Below are 22,235 nucleotides of genomic sequence, written 5' to 3' on the forward strand. Positions count from 1 at the left end.
ACACACATTTTATGTATTATATGTTTGACTATATCATATATATTATTATTAAATTACGTTATTTCCTTTGTTATTTCTATCTAATATAAACGCGTAGTGAAAGTATATATATTATAATATAATAATTTAATGTGAAAAATCTACGTTAATAAGAATAAAGCAAACAATACGTAAATTTATTGAATAAAAGAGAGAGATCAAAAATCATAACACTGTAACAAAAAACATTTTCATGGAAATGTAATTTATAGTAAGCTGAAAACATTATTATTATGCCTCTCTTCCTTGGTACTTATTAACTTATTATATAATAGATAAAAATATAAAGGAGCTAAGATTCCTATAAAAAAATTAAGGATTTTATAAATATCTTTGTGATTTTATGACTTGACTCTTGTAACTCCACATTGAGACGATTAAATTCACTTTTTAGTTTTTAGAGATCATAATGTTTATATTAGTGCATTTATAGATTACTATAACATTTATTTATTTTTTAAATCAGAAAAGTCACTCACCTGGTGTATAATAGTAGATAGGGGCGTTGAGTATGGAGCATGTTTTTACTTTGTCATCGAGAAGGTCTCAGTAATGGATGTGTTAAATTTGAAATCAACGATAAACTCAATATTATTTAGGGCGCTCCCGAATTGCCTCCCATCTGACTCTCGAATTGCCTCCAGTGAATTTTTTTTTTTAAAAGGTTACCCGAATTGCCTCCCGATTTCTAAAATATTATTCACTCGAATTGCCTCCCAAGAGAGTCACTACCTACTCTTGTACTCGAATCGCCTGCGATAACTATAATAAATCGATTTATAAAAAATATATCAAACATAATTTAGATGAAATATAATTTTGCTATCTAGTCAAAAACTATAAGTTTGTATAAAATAAATGTTTTAATAAATAGACTGACACAGCAGTAATAATTAATAATAATAATGTAATTCTGTTTTACAGTCAAAAATTTAAGTTTGTATAAAATAGTTTATAACATTAAAAAACATAAAATTAAAAAATAATGTAAGTTTATGTCCGCGGTTTAAATTTATTTGCCAATACTTTTAAATATTGTAATTTCGAAACTACCTTTTTGTTAAATTTATCATTTAAGTCGTTAATAAAATACATTTTCACATTCATTTTTATAAAAATATATTTACTTAGGTACATATGTGTACTATATAATATAACGTGTTATTTATCGTGGTTGCGCAAACGAACTGACTGTGTTGAACTGGCTGGATGATAGACTAATCATTAACTGATAATCGCAGATAAGATTATTGTATTCGAAAAATTAATCGGTCTGGAAAATACTGTATGTCTTAAACATTTTATTTTTGAACATTACGGAATAATGTAATAATCGATAGTACACGTACAACTATCGATATAATTAATAATCCAGGTATATTATGGGAGGCAATTCGAGTAGACCGTTTGGGTATAGGTACTCGAATTGCCTCCGAAAACACCCGGAGGCAATTCGAGTAAAAAAAGGTCACCCGCCTATATTTGGGAGGCAATTCGAGTGTCACCATTATTTACAAATACGAAATATGAAAAGAAAATTCTAATATTAATATTTTGAGACAATTGTATGTCTTTACATATAGATGTAAGTTTTTGAAATAGAAAAAAAAATCAATTTTGTCCACAATTGGTTTGGCTTAAAAATTCTTGTTTTTCCCTAAAGGTAGAAGACGTCAGACATCTGTAGATACATAAATATCACGTTATTCTAAAACCAATATACTTCTTACACATTTATCTCTCCGCTCATCAGAATCTGACATAATAATAATACTGCACATTTTATCAACTATTCCAAATGCATTTTAGAACAGAGGATCGATTAAATAACTAGGTACTTACTTTTTTTTAGATGAGTGAATAGGATACTAGGATGTAATTATGGTAAAGTCACTTTATGAAAAAATAATTTTTTATTTTCTCTTATATAATAATATATACAATATATCACGCACATATTATACATAATATATATATACAAAATAATAATGTTTAAAAACTCATACTTTCAGTCATTTATACTGATTTCGGATAAAAATTTTCGTAAAATGTACATAAGTTATTTAATTTTAATTACATATAAAAAAAAAAATATTTATAAAAAAATAATAATTTAAGATAGTTAAAGCATTGTTTCATAAAAAGGTATTATCCAAATTATGATGGATATGATTAATAGAAAAAATTCGTTAATATGTAATCAATAGAAAATACATTTTTAGCAAAAAAGTGTTATTAATATAGCTAATACAACTTAAGTCGGATGTCCTTTAAAACGTATAATAAACAAGTTTAAGACTCGGAAGCTTACATAAAATTAGTGTTTTGCATTCATAAAATCAGCCTATATACAAGTATATTCTATAAATATATATATGGTATATGTGTTGTTTAAATATAAATAAACATTACAAAATAGTTGATAACTTAACTCAATAACGAAATACAATCTATATCAAACTTAGATCACGATGGGCTTAATAAAATACTTGGTAACTCAAAGAATTGGGAAATTCTAATGATCGTGTATGTGTTCGTGTTCGTGTTCGTGTTCGTGTTCGTGTTCGTGTGATGAGTGATCGTGATTCGAATGTTGATGGTTGTCAACTGGGGCGTGACTGTGTTGATGAGCTGAAAAATATTGAAATATATATTATTTATCAAATAAACTATAGACTTATGTAAAACATTAATATTGAAGAGTTAAGCAATAGGTAGTTATATTATTATATACAATAATATTATCGTCATATTTTGGTTACAGTTCTAAATTTTTAAAACTTGTAAGTGGTGTAGGTACGATGATTGATTTTCAATCAAGTATAAATATTAAAACTATATCATAATTTAATGCACTAATAAAGTACCTAATGCGATATTTTATATCTGATATAATAATTTTTAAAGGTTATTTATAAATAAAATTAATAATACTTGTTGAATATTAATTTTTTTATATATATATTATGATTAAAATAATATTTATTTATACTTTATACAAATCAACTATCGAGTAATATTATAGAAATAAATAACGAAGTATTTTGAAAAACGTTCGAAATTACATTATGTAAACTGTTATTCCTTGGAATGTAATGTATATATTTAAAAAAAAAATAAAGTTTGGTTCTTAGTTTTTAATTATACTTAAATAGTTATAGGTAGTTATAACATATTATTATAACATATAACATTATACCTAATAATACTAGATAATTGCAATGCACTAGTCACAGTAATAGGTACTCAATAGTCATTCCAGAATTCTTTATTTAAGTATCAGATTTTAATGTTGTATTGAACAAATTATCAATTATTAAAAATATTTAGAGTAAAAATAATATAAAATAATAAATAAAAATATTATTATTTCAACATAAGTACCTATTTATAATGTTATTTTTTATCATTTGTATTTAGGTAGTTCATCAATCGTGCTAAAATTGAACAAAGAATAAACTATGAATTTTTAAAAACTATTGTTTACTTGTTTAATCGATTACTAAAACCTAATGCCTAAACTATGACACACCAACACCATACATGATTTCTAGTTAAAATATATGTGTAAGACATTTTAAACTAGAAACAATACCATTCAATGTTAATAAATAAGTCACGCATATCAGGTACCTGATTAACTACACGTTTTTTTGTTTTTATTATTGAAAACATAAAAATTAATTAATCACTGTTTAACCTAATTGTTTTATACAGATAATTATTGGAAAATAATTCATTACCATGCCTATCTATCATATACCATATAATTATAATAAAGGTAGGCACGTGAACTTATTTCATATATTAAAATGCTATTTTAATAGTAATAGACAATAATTTATAATTGTTGATGTATTTTTATTGCGTCGTTTACTTATTAATTATAATAATTTTATCAAGAGGACGTTATCCCCACATGTGTTGTCTTTTTCTTACAAGTGCGTAATATAGCACATTTTACGCTTAGCAGATCACGTTTAGCTCGGTTAATTAAAAAAACTAGAGTGAATTGACGTCTTATAAAATGTAAAGGTAAGATTATTATTTAGACATCTTCGTGGACTTTTTGTTATAACTTTTTTTGATTTAACTTTTTGGTTACATATCATCAGTGTTGAATCCAAACAATTTTTCTGGGGGGGGGGCTCACATTTTTTTTCATTGGTGAATGGTGGTACGTCATTTTAGTATTATGAATTATATATTTATATCTATTAATAGGTAGTTATTCTTATTACAATTTATAATTTAGACATTTCAAATTTATATAAAACTACATAACAAATTATTTTTTTTAAATTTTTAAATCAATCTAAGGTTGTCAAACATTATAAATCATATTACCTATTATTATTATTTATTGCAATTCAGAAATTATAAATATTTAAAAAGTTATAAAACAAATTATTAATTTTTAAATTTTTAAATCAATCTAAGGTTAATCTAATGTCGTCACATATTATAAATTGTTAAATTGTATTATTTTTTTTTTTTTTTTTTTTTTTTTTTTTTATTAAGAATAAGCCCTCGGCGACATCGGCCATTGGGAACAATGAAATTACATTATTTACATCTATAATTTACAGTTTTTAAATTTGAATAAGTGTACATTTTTTTTTTTTTTTTTTTTAAATTTTTTTTTGAAGTTCTGCCAATGAAATAAAGTTGAAGGTGACTGCGAGTGAAGAGTTGTTGTGGCCAAGTGATTCTGCCAGGTGTTCAGGAAGATTTGATTCCAATCTTGAATCGGTATATGATAGACATTCAGTCATAATGTGTTTGACTGATAGGTACTAAGGTACGTGCCGCAAGTTGTGCATATCGGGGGATCGTTTTTACTCATTAAATTACTGTGAGTGATCTTGGTTTGGCTGATCCGTAGTCTTGTTAGTATAACTTCGAATTTTCTAGGAAGATGTGTGGGATGAGGCCATGAGAAAACATCTTGTTTAATTTCGGGGAGTTTAGTGCGCGCGGAATTCCAGTTTGCGTGCCATAACTTGGTACAATGCTGGACAATTAAGGGTGATAAATCTTGTTTGGTAACGAGCTGAACTGCTGATGCTATGGGGTTAGTAATTGTGTCTTTTGCTGCCTTATCGGCCATCTCAAATTGTATTATTATAATTTATTACAATTCAGAAATTATAAATATTGAAAAAATTACAAACTAAATTATAAACCTATTAATTATTTATATTTAAATTAGTATTGTGCATTTAATAAATACATAAGTACATTTTGTTGAAAGTCAGAAAGTTGTATTTGTCAGGAGGGACGAACACCCCCCCCCCCCCCTGAAGTATGCCTGGATTCAACACTGCATATTACTAACGATAAGTCGTCGTAATTTGAGTAGGTATACATTATAACATTTATATCTACTAATATTATTAATATGTATTTTTTTTATCTGATTTCATTATATTCTTAAAAAAGGTATTTACTTAATTTCGAAAAATTGTAGGAATTTTGTGAAAATCATTCAACTTGCATAAAGTATTTTCATATTTGATTATTGTACCTATATTCTGATAATTTTTTTGTTTTGTTTTATTGTAAGTAGCCTTAAGGGATTATACCAATTTCAATAAATTCCTCCAGAATAATTTATTTTTAAATTTAAATTCAAAGTATAAATTAACTAATTCTTTTGAACGGCAGCAGTGTTTCTAAGCAAACTATATGTCTATTAGTTTCATATACTACGTTTATTTTGTATACATTTGTCTTTCTTTCCGAATTTCATATTTTCATATGAATATATTGTAATGTAAAATATGTAAAACTGCAATGTAATATGTAAAACGTCGTTAAACATCACAAGTGTACATCAAACAAGTTACAGTGCTTTTAATACCCAAATTTAACTATAATTTAAAATTGTTAACAATTTTGTCATTTTTACTGCAAGGTTATTCCAAGTTAAACACAAAACAATACTAACAATTAAACAACGTTCACATGTTTAATATGTAACCACCTTTTAAGCAACACATACAGCCTGCAGGTTTAGATATTGTCTAACTAATCGACTTAGTCAAAACCATTTAACTATAATCATTATATTACATATATTATAACATCATGTACATTATAAGTTATAACTAATAACTCTTAGTTTACTTTATGTCGTTGAATTTGCATGTGCGATTTTATTTTCTAATTAAGTAACAATATAACGTACTTTAGGTGCATAATTAAAAAAAAAATTAAATACAGCGTACCGTGGTAAATGATAATAATGCGATTTAAATGTATCAATACCGGATGACATTAAATATTTCAATAATTATTAATAATTTTTTCATAATAGTATATAACACACTAACACGTATGCATTTCAATTGTGAATCATATTTTAGAACAAATAAATGATCAATGAACCTATAATGTTATTAACTTCACTTCAAAGATTCTGCAGTGATACTGGCATACTGATAACTGGTGAGAATATTTTTTATTTACTATTTTATAACACATTTGAGTATAATTTTAAAATTAAAGGACTCTACCTAAGTATTTTTAATGCTGATTACTAGTTTTAATAACTTTTGTTTTAAATTCAACATTTTTCAAATTATTTAGAACAGAAAAGCTCGTAAATCTCAAAACAAAAAAAAAACACGAGGTTAGTAAAGTTGCTTGTTTCCTTATTTTTACATTTAAAAAGAAAGATTTTAATTTGAAAAAGATCTCTCTTAAAAATTGTATATGTTAAAATTAATTTAATGTTTATCAAAGTTTAAATTTATAATATTTTATTTATTATACAAATGTTATATAATCTAAATGTAAGTCAGCAGCCAAATACATACTGTAGGTAATACAACATATTTTACTATTTTTTATAACGTAGCTAATTCTTTATTACATAATTAGTACATCATATTATGAAACTAATAACAGTAATAACTAATAACCATCAATAGCTGTAGGTTATCAATGAACATTGTACAATATTAAATTATAAATTTTTAGTAGAAACAAAGCAGTGATTTAAGATAACAACTCTCTTACAACGTTTTCAATTTATGCGATTATGCATGTAAATGTGTACTAATTATGACTTCAGAGTAGATTTTGCTTATAATAATATAGGTTCTTAATATTAACAATTTCAAATAGGTAGTAAACATCTATTTTCTCATCAACCTCCGCCATTAACGCATCTTGCGATTAAATTAAACTAAAATTGTTAAAGTGACTTTATATGTGAGATAATTAGGTAGGTAGGTACTTATCTACTTTGTCAAATGACCTTTTTGTGTCCAATAACGAGCTACGAGGAAGTAAAAAATGAAAATATTTTAACAACAATCAAAATTAATTGTTTTCTTTGCATAATACAAAATTTATTCCGGTTATGTAACACATTGGTACCTACGTTTAAAATATAATTTAGTTTTTATAGTAACTACAATGGTACGTTACGTATGTATTAAACTGCACGAGCTATTGCGACACAATTGGGTTCTTCTTTTTTCTCCTATTCACAGCCCTCTTGAAATATATAAGTTTGAATCATGAAATTAATTAAAGAACATATATTGTGCAGCCATCTAACTTGACTATAGGTTCGTTATTGTTAGATATAATTTGATGTCGTATAAACTCGTGCGCTTGCAGCTTGCTGGCCGTTTTAACTGTTCAAAAGTGATTTATAGCTGCAGCACAACGCAACACAATAATTATATTTGTTACTTTTAAAATCAAATAACCCCATAATATAGAAAGTCTTCATCGCCCCATTTACTTTGGCTAGGGTCGATTACTAAGCTATATAGGTACGTTAATAGCTATTATAATGGCCAGTGAACAAGAAGTACAAAGGTAGGTATATCAAACACCTGAACGATCGATGTTTAAATCGAATTTATGTGTTAAATGAATTTCGTTCTGCAATTATTGTAGGTGACCGGAATATACACTGCACAGTGGTAAAGACCTAACCTTATACACCTTATATATACCAAGCACCTAGTATTACATATTATATTATATGAATGAATGTTTAGTAAAATAATACGAACAGATAACACTGGATCACAATATGTAAACTAGACAGAACACACGTATTTAATCTGTACGAAAATTTATTGACACACAAATTAATGCGAATAAATTTAAATTTCATGTTTTGATATATTCCTATTTTTCAATTATTAAAAAAAAAATCAGACAAAAAGTAATATTTTTAAAATGTATAATACAATGTTGTGCTTGATTTTATACCATTTTGAATATTATCTAGTGTAATGTAAGATATTTTAATTTTTGGTCAAAAAGTAATATGAATTAGGTCAAATCGTCAATTAATATAATATTGTATGTCTATATAATAAAATAATATAATATATATATCCTTATGATTATATAGAACTATAAACTATTTACCTACTACTATTAATGGTAGATTATGTATAACCAGTTGGTAGTCATGTTAACTTGATTAGAATTTACGTTGAACTAGAAAATAGTTTCATCTTTGAAAAATGTGAGAAATTATTTTATTCTTAAAAATAACAAAAAAAACTTTTAAAAATACTTGTACGAGTGTATGCACCAAACAATCCAAATAATATAGTATTATAGAGACTACCGTAAAAAAAGACCGTAAATCGGTAGAAATTACAATCGACCCCAAATATGAATAAAATAATAACAGATAATTAGATAAGTCTAGTATTATATTATAAATTTGGTATTTTAGTACTATTCACTATAACTGATGAATAAATATGAGATAACCATTATGGTTCAACTAAATAATAGTCAACTTTAGGGTACATTGCAAGTATTGTTGTGTTTGTCCCAAAGATCATAATTCATATATAACTAAAGAAAATGTAATGATTAGCTCCATCATTATTTATAAATTTTATTTTTTCAGAACAAATCAATTAGAGTGCGATAGGTATATTGCCATAAAACTTGCTGGCTTAAAACAAACTAGCAGTTTTAATTTTGTTTGTTCATTGAAAAACAGGTGTTGAACATCACAAACTATACAATATAGAATTAATATAATGCACAACATATTGTACGAGTTTGAGTCACACACAATGTGCTTGTGGGATTGTCTTCAAAATGAAATAGTTTTCAATTTTCACTTTCAATATAGTATTCACTGACTCACTATAGTCACTCCATCCTTAAAAACTGCAATCTATTATTGTTAAACTTTCTAAATCCACTAAATATATGTTTATAAAATGGATACGTTATACGCTTGTACCAAAGTATATTACTACATTATAGTTGCATATGTTATGGTGACTGGTGAGGGTCTTTCAGCTAATTTATTCAGCATCTATTCAATATGCATATCACATATTATAATAACATGCACTTTTTAATAGCAGGTTTTGCAGTCGATGAAAGACCAGGAAGATTTTAGATTACGAGTATATTCCTAAGAGGTACACATTTTATAAACTATAGACCGCGCAGAAAATATTAAAAACTTGATTCACATAATATAATAATAATTAAGTAGGTATTATAGGAAAAAAGTAACATTTTTAACATAAATGTCATGAAATAAATAAAACTTTATTAAACCTACTTTTAAATCATACACAGGAAATTTATACGATAGACAGCAATAAGTTTTATATTTTAAAACATATATATTTTTTTTAAAACCGAGGAAGTAGCTTTAATTTGTATTTTACTAGTACTCATTTGATTATTCGTTTCAATATAAAATGGATAACTATTATATATTATATAACTGATATATTAAGGTTATGTAGGACTGTTGTAGATTATCATTAAATATATTTTTATTTTTTTTTCATCATATATTTATTTTTATTACCATATATTTTTATGGTTAGTGCGTACAAATCGATTACCTAAAAACCGAAAATATTCATAGATTCCCTTAATATATAATATTATTGACTATAACTGAAGTGTGGTAACTGATTATAATATGCATAACACATGATATTTACTCAATTACTAAGTTGCTAATACACGAAAATACTAAAATTTCAAACTTTGATCGTTGGCAAGTAAATATGGCTCATAATTGTTTGTTTTAACTCTTAACAGTTAGTTTTTAAAATATTGTAAATGTGATTAAAGTCTTCAGGTCATTTTTATAGTAAAGAACATGGTTAATATTTCTTATTATTCGATTTAAATCTATCCAGCTGTGTAACTTTCTATTTGCTATGATACCAAAATCCCGTAATCCCAAAAGTAACTACCCGACCGTAGTCGACTACCGACTTACTTGGGCTCACCATATTAAAACAAAAAGACAACAACTAAACTTCTTACTATGTATGCTTAAAATATTACTCGTGTTAATAATAAACAAACTAATTTAAACATTGAACTACTCATAAATATACAAATCCTTTCTAAAATTAATAAATTATGTAAATCCATGGTCTCCAATTATGGGACAATGTTTTGAAAAAAATATCTACAGTAATTTCAAAATATTTCCCTGTTAAAAATTAAGAATTCCCCTTCATCATGTAGGCATGTAATGGTATAATCACACCTCTAACCCACCCATGAACACCGATTTGCATTTAAAAATTGATAAGAAAAAATAAAAAGTCTTGTATAATAAGAGGCTCTATACTCACCTATTGGCATTCACAGTAACGCCATCTTAAAATCAATGACTTATTAATCAACGTAATCTTTCAAGATGCCCGAAGCGAAAATGGTGAAGGGACTTATAATAGTTGAACTATAACAAGTAGGTAATAATTATAATACCTAATAAAAACAAATAAGAAGTGTCACCACTCGGTTATTCTTCCATCAAGCAGCAGTTCATAAAATAGGTATATATAATTTATTCATAATATTCACTTGTCTATCAGATATTCACATTGTGCCTAACTAGGTAGATGAAACAAAAAAGTTACAAATGATTTTAAAATTTACAATGACAGTAATTGAAACTGATGAGTGATGATATACCAATAATATAAAACTGTTACATTAATAGCAATTGTTTGAAAACAATCAACCGAAATGCCAAGGCCACTGCCCACTTGTATAGTTAGTATACGTAGATAATGTTAGATGGATAGGTTTATGTACGTAATTTATTAAAATATATCTTTAGCTGTTGATTATTAAAAGATGCAGATAGTAGGTATGTAATTTATATTTAATTTACTCACAATAATTGATTATTATTAAAATACGTTGATTTAGACTACAGGTGTGTAGGTATACATTTAATGTAGTTTATATACAAATTAATAAGAAATTAGTGATAAATATCCAAAAAAAAAAAAAATCAATTTATAAATTACTTCATAAATACAAACAATATAAAACTTAAATCGAATGGTCTATGATTGGAGTCTGATAGTCAGAGATGGATGAATTTAAATTTGAAAAAATATGAATTATTACATTCAAAAAAGTATTTTGATTAGGAATCGATAAATTAATAAAAGCCTTGATTTGATTAAATAATGGTGTCTATACCTAACCTTAACCATACATTTGAATTTCATTTTCACGAAAACTCAAAGAATGCCGAAAATTACTTATATTAATACAATTTGAATACCTATACCTATGTACTATGTAAAATTTCGATCTACATTTACTTAAGGTTACTTCATCGCTAAATTTCCTATTTCTATTCCGAAGCCAAAAATTGTTTTCCAGAAAAATATAACTAAAGCTAAAACTTAATAATTATTATCTAGAATCTTATAACAGGTAAAATACTTGTATTATGAAATTAAATTTTGGATAAACCCAAATTATTTAATATTCATGTTGAATAACTCTAGATTCTACAGTGAGTAATATGATATTAATATTTTTTTTTAAGGTAAAGTTCTACCATACGCCAACATTGGCAACATTTATAAATATGTTAATAGATTTTATTAGTTTAATCTTCATCCAGTAGTTATTTCCATTTCCGTATGTTGGTGTTTAAATTACATTGTTTTTTTTTACACCTACTTAAATAACACGCTGTGTTTAATTAACAAGAACTTAAGGTATACTTAATTACAGGAAGTATACACTCGTGTTTTGTTAAAATTATTTTGAATTTATAAATTCTTCACGGGAATAGAACAAATATATTACATATATTTTATTAATATAATGTTGAGTATAATACGTAATATGTATACTATATCACCGCTCATCAATTTACGTGAGAGGAATTTTTAAATGGGTATAAAATGGTCAATAACCTTAATTTCCTTATAGGTTTAAATACGATTGCTTACAAAATATATAAATTACCTAGTTAAAAAATTATCGTTTCATGTTTATGTGATTTAAAATAATTTTTTTACGAATTCCGTGTTAAGTTCAGTATAAATATTTTGTGTAAACTCATTTTTTTTAAGATTATCTTAACTAATTATGTATTTACATTTTTTTAATTATAATATTTTTACATAAAATAAATAACTATTAGTTTTTCACATGAAAATAACTGTTTTTATGACATATAATTTTGTCTGAAATTCTCTTTAATTTTTTTAATTCAAAATTATTATACTACACAAAACTATACAGCCGCAAAATAACTTTTAAAATTTTAAAGTTAAAGGTATTTTCTAAAACAACATTACAACAAATAAATGGTATTTAAAAGTAATGAATTGTCATTACAATAAATTATAACTACCTAGTGTATATTTAACAATAATGAGTTAATATTTTTAATTACTTATTTTTATAATTTATGGCTAATCATTGCTCTGGTAAATGGATCCGGTAAGTTATTAGGTGCGTTCTTTGTGAAAGTACCTACCTAATTCTGCTAAGATTTACAAAATTAGCATTATTTTTTAGTCGAATTTTTAGTCTGTAAAATGTTTAACTGTAATATTAACAAAAGCAAATTATTATTGAAATAATTCTTAAACATTCGAAAAAGTTATAGGAAATAGCCGACAGATGTAATAAATAATAAACGATGAAATAAAGCATGACAATAATATACGTGCCATGATGCGCGACGTTTGGTCATGTGCAGATAACAGGGAAGAGAAAAAAACAATAACACTAATTTTTTCGAAACAACATATTTATTATGCCATACAAAGTACTCATCTATAGAATAATTATAAGTGGGTTGACGTAAATACTTAATACATATTCATTATAATTAGAATTTTTAAATAAAAAATATCAATACCTCATATTTTAACGAACAGTCCAGGAATAATTTAATATTTTTTTTTTCATAAAATATGAACCTGTACTAACAAATATATTGTTTAAAATATAATAATTATATTATAATTGACTACAAAGGTATATTTCCTCTGTTCTCTTGCTGTTTAAGTGTTTAACCACCCATCAGAAAATGCAGACCCCTTTCCATTGTTTGAATATTAAAATTAAAAATATACGTATTAATTCTCAAAGCTTTGAATTTGTACAACACTCAATATTTGCAGGCTCAGTATTTTGTGTGTTGGCTACTTGGCTATAATTGTTAATAATACCTATGTGAAATTAGTAAGTATGTAATATAAAAGATGTTTTAACATACATGTAACATGTTTTTGGGTCGGTGTAAGATTTTAGATACAAGTTTCTGACAGATTCTTCGTAATGTTAAATTTGTCATAAATAACAAAAACATATTTATGATTCATAGATTTTCCTTGTAGAGGAAAAATATCGAGTAGCTTGCTATGGTTTTTTAATTTTTTTTATATATATACAGTAAGAAACTATAATAGGTATAAGAGATTATTTGAAATAGTTTATTTCGTTATAACATATAAAATATTTAGTTAAATGTATAGTTATCGATATTTTCTATACTATCGAAATGAGAAGGTTAAGCCTATATGTAAATTGTAAAGCACATAGGTGTTGTATGCAAAACAAACTACGTTATGAAATTGAAAATGTCTAACAGAATACAATTTTTAATGGTTTTCACGGAACACTGACTATCGCATATTGTCTTTGTCTTTCGCATAGTTCCTGCGTATCCGTCGCGAATCGTTGTCAATACCCCAATATATCCTTAACCTCAATGGTTGATGTTGTGGAGTCTATGTTGCGTATTAAAATTAGTTCGCTTCATATAATATTATAATAATAATATGTACAATACACGCAATACACGCGTGCGACAATAAACCGCATGTGTTCACAAAAGAAACACGCGAGAATAATTTCAGTAGGTATTGTTGTTCTAACCGATTAAAAATCACACCGGTCATTTTTACACGAATCTCGGATTCTGTGTGTCGCATAGGTAATTGATATATTTTGTAACATTTTAAGTTGAATGGGTTTTCGAGTAGGCACTATTCGGTAATTGCGAAAAATGCGTAGAAAGTCGATGAGAATATTCAGAGGAAACGTTCAAAAATATATCCGTCTGCACAATAATAACGTCTACACACTTCCTCCTTATTATATTGTATTATTATAGTGATCAATAACACGAGAAGCGCAACATGTGTTCAAAGAAACGAATATTCATGCATTATTATTATTTTGATGGACTGTAAATTCACCATTATGTCATAGTTCTTTGTCCACCCGCCACTGCATAAGTATGCGAGCAAAATGTGACTGCCGTGACCGTGACTCTTAACGTATTATGGACGTGATGAGTGATAATAATAATATTATTATATTATATTCAATATAAATGGATTTACCACCTATTTACGATTTTTGACAGTATCAATGTATCATCTATATTCTTCCAATGCTTTTTAAGACACAAATAATGACAATATTATATTATTATACATTCAATTTTCGGTCATAAATAACTATATATTATCTATATTTGTTTCTAATGCAATAAGATAGGTATATGGTTTTTTTTATACCTATTTTATGCTATCAAAATTTAAAATCATCTATGCAAAACAAGGATTTCTTTTAGCCTTCATCATTATTTCATAAGGTTTTCTATTTATTCGAATCCAAGCTGATGAAAACTGGTGGATAAGTAGCTCATTAGATGATAATATACATTACCACCACCATATAGTACATTTATGTTAACATTAAAATTTTATTAATTTTGTACATTGAACTAATTTTTGCGAAAAATATAATATTAAATAATACCAACGAACTAAATGGTTCAGTTAAAAAAAAAAAAACACTATAACATGCAAATAAGAATAAAATATATTTTAACCAATTAAAAATAAACAGATTAAAGTTGGAATTCTTCGTTGTTAACTTTAAAGATGTTTATACTTAAAAAATGAGAAATTATATTTTGATAACTTAAAACTTGTATAATAACAAACTGTGGAATATTAAAAACTTATCCTATTATTTAATTTTTTGGTAACCCTTTACCGAGAAACAACAATTTTATCTACATAAATCGAAAATAGAAAAAAATCCAATATTTCAAATGCCATTAATATTTAATAATATATGGAAAATACTAAATTAAATATTGGTGAAAATGTTGAGTCTCTAGTAATCCTTTCCAAATTAAAACAGAAGAACAAAATCGATTTTGTCAAAAACTGGTGTTGTGTAATAAATTACTCCAGTATTTCCAATGTTTTTATTTAGTTTTCTCGATTATTAAAAAATTTAATACTGGGGTTTTCTATAAATGATCTCTAATGTAGATCGAATTCTAATGATTGAAATTAGATAATAAAAATAAATCTTTTGCTGATAAAAAAAAATCAATAATAAAACATATTATATTAATGTAAAACCAATACATTCTTAGCTCCACCCATAAATCAAAATCTAAAATAATGAAACACATTTATTTGTTAACTATTAAGTATTTGATCGTTGTTCATAGAAATAGACATTCTTCAATTGTACTTCTATACTTGTCTTTATAAGACAGTAAAATACACATTTAGTTGGTACCTAGATACTTAGATAAGACAAAACTTATATTATGTCAATACATATTTAAATTTGTGCAGGAATATAATTAAAACATTCTACTAAACAATTTAACATATTATGATGCAGTAGGTATAGTTTTTTAATTAGAAGTACACAATACATACATGATATATAATTTTTTGTATATATTATTATATATATTTTATGACTAGGTGGAACTATAGGGAGGTTATTGTATACTAAGGCCATGATTAGTGGATTTATGTAATTTTAGAACCGATTTCTAAATTATTATAATCCTTATTGCAACTTAACCCTATAAATTACAATGCATAGTGTTGCTTGTGAGCAAAAATGTTTAGAAATGTATAATAGAATCTTATATCTGAAATACCAACTTAATTTATAGTGTGTGAGAAAGTATCCATATGGAGAGTTTCGTTCCAACGATTTCAAAGGTTTTGTTTTTACGTAAAAATTAATATCTACTGACATTATTATTAAAATTAGTAATAGGCACTTTTTAGTATTTATGTTATTCATTATTATACTTTAATTAATAATTATAGATTACTATAATCTTTCATTTGTTCTTAATCTCTATTTAAAAATATAAAAATGTCTGTCATCAGTCAACATTGACTTTTATTCATCAAAAGTAATTCTTTATTAATGTCACTAAAATTATATTATAACTATATAGATTATAGATACTTAAGAGACAATTGATTGACACATTTCTCCCACATTGTTAATAATATTATACATTTTTATACAATAATTAAATTTACTTTAAAATAATATGGTTTTTGTATTTTAAATTAAATATATGTAGAGTGATATAGTATAAATAAGATGAAAAAATAATGGCTTTAAGTCATAGTAACAGTTTACGTTTAAAATTATTTTGAAACTTATTGAAATAATTTTCTGTGGAAGTGACCAGACTAGTGACCCGAATTATACTATACGGCAATATATAAATATTTTACGAATATAAATGTTAATTGAATAAAAAACTACTTAAGTTTATTTTGGATATTCGATGTCTCATACATATTAGCTAAATAAATATTCTAAGATTTCTTTTGGCGTAATCAGGTTCCTACCAAGTATACGTAGTGAAATTATTATTATTTTCCGATTATACTTATAAAGCGAGGCCTATACGTCGTTTTGAATAATGTGTTGTTTTTGAAGTGAACCGGTTTGTTTTTAATAAATAAAATTAATAAAAAACAAGACGTGAAAGTCTTAAAATTCTAATGTTATTATACTATGTTTAAATTTTAAGTTCAAACCATCAAAGGGTCACCAATTTCTAACTTTATTACTGTAGAATTAATAATAGTAAGTAACTATGCAAGGTCCTTATAATCTCTGTGCAATACACTTCCTATTTTTTTAAATTATAAATGGTTTATTTTATATAACTGCCAACAGTAGTACTGTATATAATGATATCATTCCTGATCAATTTCATTGCAACTAATAACATTTAGATCCGTAGTTTGATACGATTATGTATGTATAGACTATATAATATCATACATGTATTTATTTTATTTTGGTTAGATTCGTTTAAATTTTTCAACAAAAAATAATTAGTTTGTACTTTAGAACTCGAGTCCAATTAGAATGATATTAATATATTGATAGAAGTGTAAATAACTTACATCCTGCAGATCATGCTTCACGGAGCCAATTATGTAGAGGCTCCGCAAATAAATATCCACATTAAATCATGATTTATCATTTTATCCGTTTAAAATTTACATTTATAGTTTTTGGGGCTTTTAGCTATTTAAAGGTTCTACAAAAGTACAAACAAATACATTTTGGTTACCGCTAGCATATACCTACCGTTAATTAGTATACTATATTGTAGTATAACCATTAATTACTTTCTAGTTCCATGTTGATACAGTAAACACTATGTATATCTGTACTTACTTGTGGGTTGGTCGTGAATAGGTATAGGCTAGTTGGAGGATGCGGGTGCTTTGCTTTAATAATAATAACTATGCCATAGGTAGGCCGGTAGGCGTTTCAAAAGACACCGGCGCCTCCGGGTATCAGAATATTATGTAAACACGTGCTAGTGTGCTGTAGGTGATGGAATATACATGTGATGCGTATTAATTCGGTTAGAACGACACCCTAAACTCTCACTAAAAGGGTTTCGAAATATGGTAAACGTACCTATACATATTTTTAAAGTGTATTTATATAGTTGTCGAAGTGATGGCTACAAGTTTTATGATACACTCAAGACATATTATGTATACAACGTATATTATGTACAACACACCGACTACCCCGTCGTCACCACCCAATAAGGGATTAGAAAAACGTGAACAACACTATACAATGAGCGTCACGACGGTTGTTGGTGCTAATAAATTGTTGGTAACCGTTATATTATTATAATGTGGTTCGCATAAATACGTGTAAGAGAGAAATAGAAAAGAATGTGGCTATACCATAATATTTATAACAGTAGGTATCTACATAGTATATTAAGTATGAGCTAAGATTTATTTATTATGCAATATAAAATAGTAAGATATGTTAAAAATTTTGTTAAAGTATATGCTAAGATATACGATGAAAATAAACGACGAGCTTATACCACTACATATTTCAAACTATCATCATGCGAATAATTTTAAAATAGATCAAATAAAGTTACATTTTATGTATACAAGCTAAATCTGTCTTATTGGTTGCCCTTTTTGTTAATAAATCCACATACCATTTAAAATTTTTTTTGCCGATGCCACGAATAGAAAAGATTTTATAAAATCAACATTTACAGCGTAATATATATATGCACAATATGACGCAACGATGCGCAGTGTCATCTACCTTTTTTCACTACTTTCGTTTAAATATATACCATAAACACGTGCATTTTCCAACTACATATAATAAGTGTAGTAAAAATACGTAAAATAAAAATAAAAATAATTTACATCCACATTTTATCATGAGGCAATTTAAGGACATCATAAATGATCAGCACATTTCAGCAAATCTTTATTCCTATATAGTTCCTTGGTTAATCATTATTTTTAAGGCTATGGATTTGAAGAAAAATTCAATATTTTTAACATATAGTTACTATAATACATACGCTACGTTGACAAAAAGCTTGATAATTGGGCGTTAATGAATTCAAATTTTGATTTATTGTGTCTTTTTAAATAATTTTTCCAATTTTAATACTTTTTCGATATTTTTAATAATTTAAGTTAATTATAACTTTTTACGTATTTCCAATATTACTAAAAATATTATTATTTTAATTTTCATGTTATAAATATTTTACACGATCTGAACGCACATTGAACTCGATTAATATTTATTTTTAAATATTTTACATTTTTTAAATTATGAATCTCGCGTAACTTATTTACTGGCTACTGTAGTACATTATTATATAATATATTGAATTTTTGAGATTTTAGTATATTTATCAGGGTTTTTAATGCAATAAATTGCACACAGCCCTAAAGTTTTTATTTGAGTACCTACAGTATTTGCTACAAGAATATCGTTAATGTAAGGCCGTTAAGTGCTGTACTCACTCATCATTTGCATTACGAGCAGAATACTGAATCCGAACATTATGGACAACAGGTGCAAGAATCCTGACTGTTTGTGCCTGGCGAGCACTTCGAAGAATACGACGTACAGCAGCGTGCCGGCGGCTAGTCCCTGCAGGATGACGGCCACGCGTCCCGGAGAACCGTCCACGGCACCGCCAGTGCCACACTGTACCAGTACCATGCCGATCACAATGCCCACGGGCGTGACGACGGCGAACGTGGCCACGTACATGACGAGCACGGGCCGCCGGGTCTTGGACCAGGCCAGTTCCAGGCCTATGCAGAAGGCGATGACCAGCTTGTGCGTGGCCACGGCGATAAACAGGTACCACATGTTGTCGACGCGCTCCTCCAGCCCTATGGCCAAGCCTTCGAACACCTCGTGAAACGAAAGCGCCAGCACAGCGAACAGTCCGCGGAACGAATGGTCACCATCGACGCCCCCGGGCCCGCCGCCGCTTTGCAGCTTCATTTGTTTTTCGGTGTCATCGTCGTCGACTCGTTGCTGGTGATGCGTGAACCGAATGGACGACGGTGCCGTGCCACCGGACTCCCAGGCCGCCGGTCGATACCGCTTGTCGTGTGGCTTACAAGACAACTCGTTTTGCAGCAACTCCTTGTTGCTGGTCACCGACATGCCACCCGTCACCGACGGAACGGAGCTGGGCGAGCCACCACTGCCGGCCAGTGAGGCTCTCGGTATGGACATGGTCCGCCGCCTCAAACTCATCGACCGGTGCAGCACCTCCTCGGCGGAGCTGCGGTCCACGTGGCTGGCCGCGCATCGGTCCAGCACCGAGTGCACGATTTCGTCCACGATGAACACCATGAAAAATCCGGCGCAGAATATCAGGTCTCCCAGGTGCTCGGTGCCCTGTCCGTTGGGCAGCTGTCCGGACTTTTGTAACCGGCCGACGCCCTCCCGGACTTCAGGCTGCAGGTGCAGCAGCGTGGTGAACAACAGCACGCCGCCACCGAAGCACAGCAGCAGCGACACGGCCGGCGAGCCCGTGGCCGAGTCACCTCCGTGCGAGTGACCGCCGGTTTGGTGTGACGGCGCGGCGGCCGCGGGATCCATCCGCCACCACTTGGTCAGCTTCAGGGGCACAACGCCCAGCACGAACGAGCCCAGGCCCAGGACGAGCATGGCGAACGTCTTGGCCACAATTATCTGGTCGACGAGCGCCGATGTACTGGTCGCCGTCGCGTCGTCCGACACTATTACCGTCTCAGCCATGATGTCGCCCGCGCTATTTATTATACTATTGTCAAAAGCACTATAGGTATTATAATATTTTAAAATTGATATTACCGCCGCGCTATTATATAAAATAATATGTCGCCGTTGTTTTTGTTATTAGCTCGTTAAGCGTATTATATTATGTTTGCTATTATAATACGTGCCGGCGAACTACTCAAAAATACGAAATATAATAATAGTCGTAACGTGCATCTGCGCGGGCGCGCGCGCCTACTACTCCGCGCAGTGAAACACTTAGCACTTAGCAGCGGTCAAACGCAGTGACGACTGCAGCACCGATGACGATCCCGTGCACCACCCGAAACGATGACCGTCGGCGAACGCATAGCACGGCACCAGTCACAGCACTGAGCGGACACCTCAAAACGCGGACGCCGTTTACTGCGTGTGTGCGGTGTGCGACTACGACCTACGTCCGAAACTCCGAACGCCGAGAATCGCGTCGTGGTGGCGTCTACGACGACGGCGGCGAGCGACCACCCCACCACCACAACCACGTCATTAGTCACTACCGCCGCCGACGCTACACATCGCGGTGTACCACTTCCACTCTTACAACAACAACAATAACAACAACAACACACACACGATGATCATACCTATATTATTATTATTATTATTTTCATGTTATACCACACCATACGAAAAGGAAGTTTCCGCGTCTTTCTCTCGCCGTCGCTCACGTGCACATATTATAATTAATAACTACAAACAAGCTTAAAACTACTGTTGTTGCGTTGTTGTTGTTGTTGATGTCGATCATGAGAGAGCCGACTCGTATGGACCGAGTAAAACGTTTGAGCGCGTGTCGAAGATGACGCACGATCCGGCGGATAAAATAATATAACATAATTATAGGTAATATTGCTGCAATATTGTTTACCATCGTTCGTACGTAGGTAGGGAGTAAACAATAATATATTATGACACGTGCCATAAAAATACAAGCCCGGATTATAAGACACGTCTAGGCCCTATAGGAACCGAATTTAAAATAAACGACGACAAAAAGAATTAAATTTTAAATTTTATTTTAACTATGTACAAGTATGGTTTTATCAATATAAGTAGATATAATTACTTTTTTAAAAAACCTCCTTATATTAAAAATATTTTCTCGGTTTTAATTTTCCAAATTCAGTCATAATTTGATCACAATATATTGTATATATTATCTGTAAATTATAATACATAACCTTTAGATGAGAATGATAACGCATTTTCAGGATTGACACTGCTTCCTACTTCCAGTTCCAACGAATCTTATAATTTGTATCTTTCACTAAAAACTTTCTATTACAATAATATATAAATATTATTAGATACTACGACTAGGACCAATATTTTTTTAACACAAAAAAAATGTCATGCCTTTGTTTTCGTATAAAAAAAAGTGGATGTCGCTCTGCTGTACAGTTGGTTACAAGTGGGTTACTGTAATGGATGGAATTAAATTTGAATCCAATGATATATTATATCATTGTGTA

The 22,235-nt window shown here is 28.8% G+C and overlaps 1 protein-coding gene across 1 annotated transcript; it reads right to left on the reverse strand.

Annotated features, from left to right (window-relative positions):
* Positions 1–1,933: 1,933 nt before the first annotated feature.
* LOC107172962 (zinc transporter ZIP1-like) lies at positions 1,934–21,169 on the reverse strand. Its single transcript, XM_089225940.1, has 2 exons — positions 19,467–21,169; positions 1,934–2,670 (listed from the first exon to the last, which is right to left on the reverse strand). Exons 1-2 carry the CDS (start codon positions 20,722–20,724, stop codon positions 2,555–2,557), a joined length of 1,374 nt encoding a protein of 457 aa, XP_089082066.1. The 5' UTR covers positions 20,725–21,169; the 3' UTR covers positions 1,934–2,554.
* Positions 21,170–22,235: the final 1,066 nt, after the last annotated feature.

This window comes from Diuraphis noxia, unplaced genomic scaffold, assembly GCF_037042655.1.
Source record: "Diuraphis noxia isolate RWA-SAM2 unplaced genomic scaffold, SU_Dnox_SAM2 contig0004, whole genome shotgun sequence".
Taxonomy (NCBI): Eukaryota; Metazoa; Arthropoda; class Insecta; order Hemiptera; family Aphididae; genus Diuraphis; species Diuraphis noxia.